The 2500-nt window shown below is 47.7% G+C and overlaps 2 protein-coding genes across 2 annotated transcripts in view; one reads left to right on the forward strand and one right to left on the reverse strand.

Moving 5' to 3' along the window:
• LOC134181031 (3-ketoacyl-CoA thiolase, mitochondrial-like) overlaps positions 1-241 on the forward strand; it is a 6262-nt gene extending 6021 nt beyond the window's left edge. Inside the window, exon 7 of the mRNA XM_062648228.1 lies at positions 1-241. This exon is cut by the window's left edge and continues 69 nt beyond it. Coding sequence (XP_062504212.1) covers positions 1-168 — 168 coding nt within the window. The 3' untranslated portion in view covers positions 169-241.
• Positions 242-1419: 1178 nt separating this feature from the next.
• Positions 1420-2500, reverse strand: part of LOC134181168 (proline-rich protein 5-like) — a 4795-nt gene continuing 3714 nt past the window's right edge. Inside the window, exon 10 of the mRNA XM_062648388.1 lies at positions 1420-2020. Within this exon, the coding sequence (XP_062504372.1) occupies positions 1689-2020 (332 nt within the window). The 3' untranslated portion in view covers positions 1420-1688. The remainder of the gene's footprint in view (positions 2021-2500) is intronic.

Genomic DNA, 2500 nt, shown 5'->3' on the forward strand with positions numbered 1-2500 from the left:
AATACAAATGGTGGCGCAATTGCTCTTGGGCATCCAGTCGGAGCGTCCGGAGCTCGAATTACTGGGCACCTTGTGCATGAGCTGCGTAGAGTGAATGGGCAGTATGCAGTTGGATCAGCGTGTATTGGTGGTGGACAAGGTATTGCTGTGGTAATAGAGAGAGTCTGAGTGACGTGAATTGATGTCTATGGGTTTTGTTGATTTTTTGGGCAAACAAGAGGTTGGGAATTGATTAGCTGGATGATGGTTTGGTTTGTGCTGTGTGGTGGACATACACACACACACACACACACACACACACACACACACACACACACACACACACACACACACACAAGCGCACGCACACACACACACACACACACACACACACACACACACACACACACACACACACACGAATCCTAAATGTCAGGAGCTGCCTCTCAGAGTTCACACCCCAGCTGTTAAGCTGGGCCCTTTGCGCTCCTCAGGGAACTCTGAGCCTGCACTAGCAAACTCCTGGAGCTGGGCCAGGCACTCACAGGAGCACCAACTTGTGAAGCCAACTGTGGTGTGAGCACCTGAAGTCTCACCAAGACCCCAGTGGCTGATGTCACGTTACAGTCGATGGCTGCTTAGGACCCCAGTCATGACCAGGTACTCATTTATACTCCTGAGTCGAGAGAAGCAAATGTGTGTGTTAGTTTCTTGTTTAAGGAAATTATGCCATAGCTTGCCATCACTGTGACTTGAACTTGTGACCCTTCAAGGTCCCGGATGTGAACACTCCATAAAATGACTCTCTAACCAACTGAGCTATTGCATCACACACACACACACACACACACACACACACACACACACACACACACACACACACACACACACACACACACACACACACCACACACACACACACACACACACACACACACACACACACACACACACACACATGTCAAGCCCTCCAGGTCATTCGATGTCAACCTTAAGGTCAGTTCGGAGATAGCTCCCCCTGCCTCTAGAGACAGGGCCTCCATGTGCTACGTGGAGGCTTAGGCCAGCGCTACAATCCACCTGGAGCTTGGCCAGAGTCATCCAGGGGCACTGACTATGGCGCAGCTGTGGGACTGGACACCAAGGCCCACAAGTATCCGTCTGCTGCATGATGTTACTGCCAAGCCAGCGGTCGTGTCCACCCCAGTCAATGACCAGGTACTCATTTGTACTCCTAAGTCAAGAGAAACAATTGTGTGTAAGTTTCTTGCATAAGGAAATTATGCCATAGCTCGCCATCACTGTGACTTGAACCTGCAACCCTGCAAGGTCCCGGACGTTTTCATTCTCCAAATGCACTCTCTAACCAATTGAGCTACAGCACACACACACACACACACGACCTACTTTGTTCAATACTCTAGTCAACATCATGTAGAGACTCGTTTCAAACCTTTATTCACTACAAACACAGCTAGCAGTCATACACACACTCTCGTGGTGTACCCATCGATCTGTCAGTCAACTATATTTCTATTTCATTATCCATATAATTCATTTCCTGCATGTGACTGCAATACAACTGCAAAGAGCGGGTTCACACACACACACACACACACACACACACACACACACACACACACACACACACACACACACACACACACACACACACACACACGTCAGCTCCTCATTTATAAACTCTGTTACTATACAACTGACGCCTTGAGGGTCGCTAACAATCTGCCCTTGCTCTCTTCACTCGTTTCAGTTGTCAGCTCACTAAGAGAGAGCGTGGGTCTCAGCAGATTGTCTGTACTGCGTTGAGCGTCCACTCGATCCAACGACGTCGTGCTCTGTGCGAAGTCGGAGATGCAACGTACGCGATGCTCTCCAGTTGGGATGTCGGGTTCGTCGTACAGCAAGTCAGAACGTAGCACCGTCTGTGAAGATGAAAGGCTCTCGCCTTCTTGTATGGGATTGATGGGATGGCCGTGCACTGAATGTGTGAGTACAGGGGATGCTGAGACGTCAGTACTGCCTGGCACACAAAACAGAACTCTGTATAGTAACGATTACTGATTTATACGTAGGTCACTGGTGGTGACTTGATTACTTGTCTGTCTGTCTATGTGTATGATTGTCTGTATGTCTGTGTATGTGTCTGTCTGTCTGTGTCTGTCTGTCTGTTTGTTTGTCTTATTTGTCTGTGTTTGTCTTATTTCTCTGTGTGTCTGTATATCTGTATGTCTGTATGTCTGTATGTCTGTCTGTCTGTCTATGTGTCTGTCTGTTTGTCTGTCTGTTTGTCTGTCTGTCTGTGTCTGCCTGTTTGTCTGTCTGTCTATGTGTCTGTCTGTCTGTTTGTTTGTCTTATTTGTCTGTGTGTTTGTCTTATTTGTCTGTGTGTCTGTATATCTATGTCTATGTGTCTGTCTGTCTGTTTGTCTTATTTGTCTGTGTCTGTATATCTGTGTGTGTGTGTGTGTGTGTGTGTGTGTGTGTGTGTGTGTGTGTGTGT

This window comes from Corticium candelabrum, chromosome 6, assembly GCF_963422355.1.
Source record: "Corticium candelabrum chromosome 6, ooCorCand1.1, whole genome shotgun sequence".
Lineage (NCBI taxonomy): Eukaryota > Metazoa > Porifera > Homoscleromorpha > Homosclerophorida > Plakinidae > Corticium > Corticium candelabrum.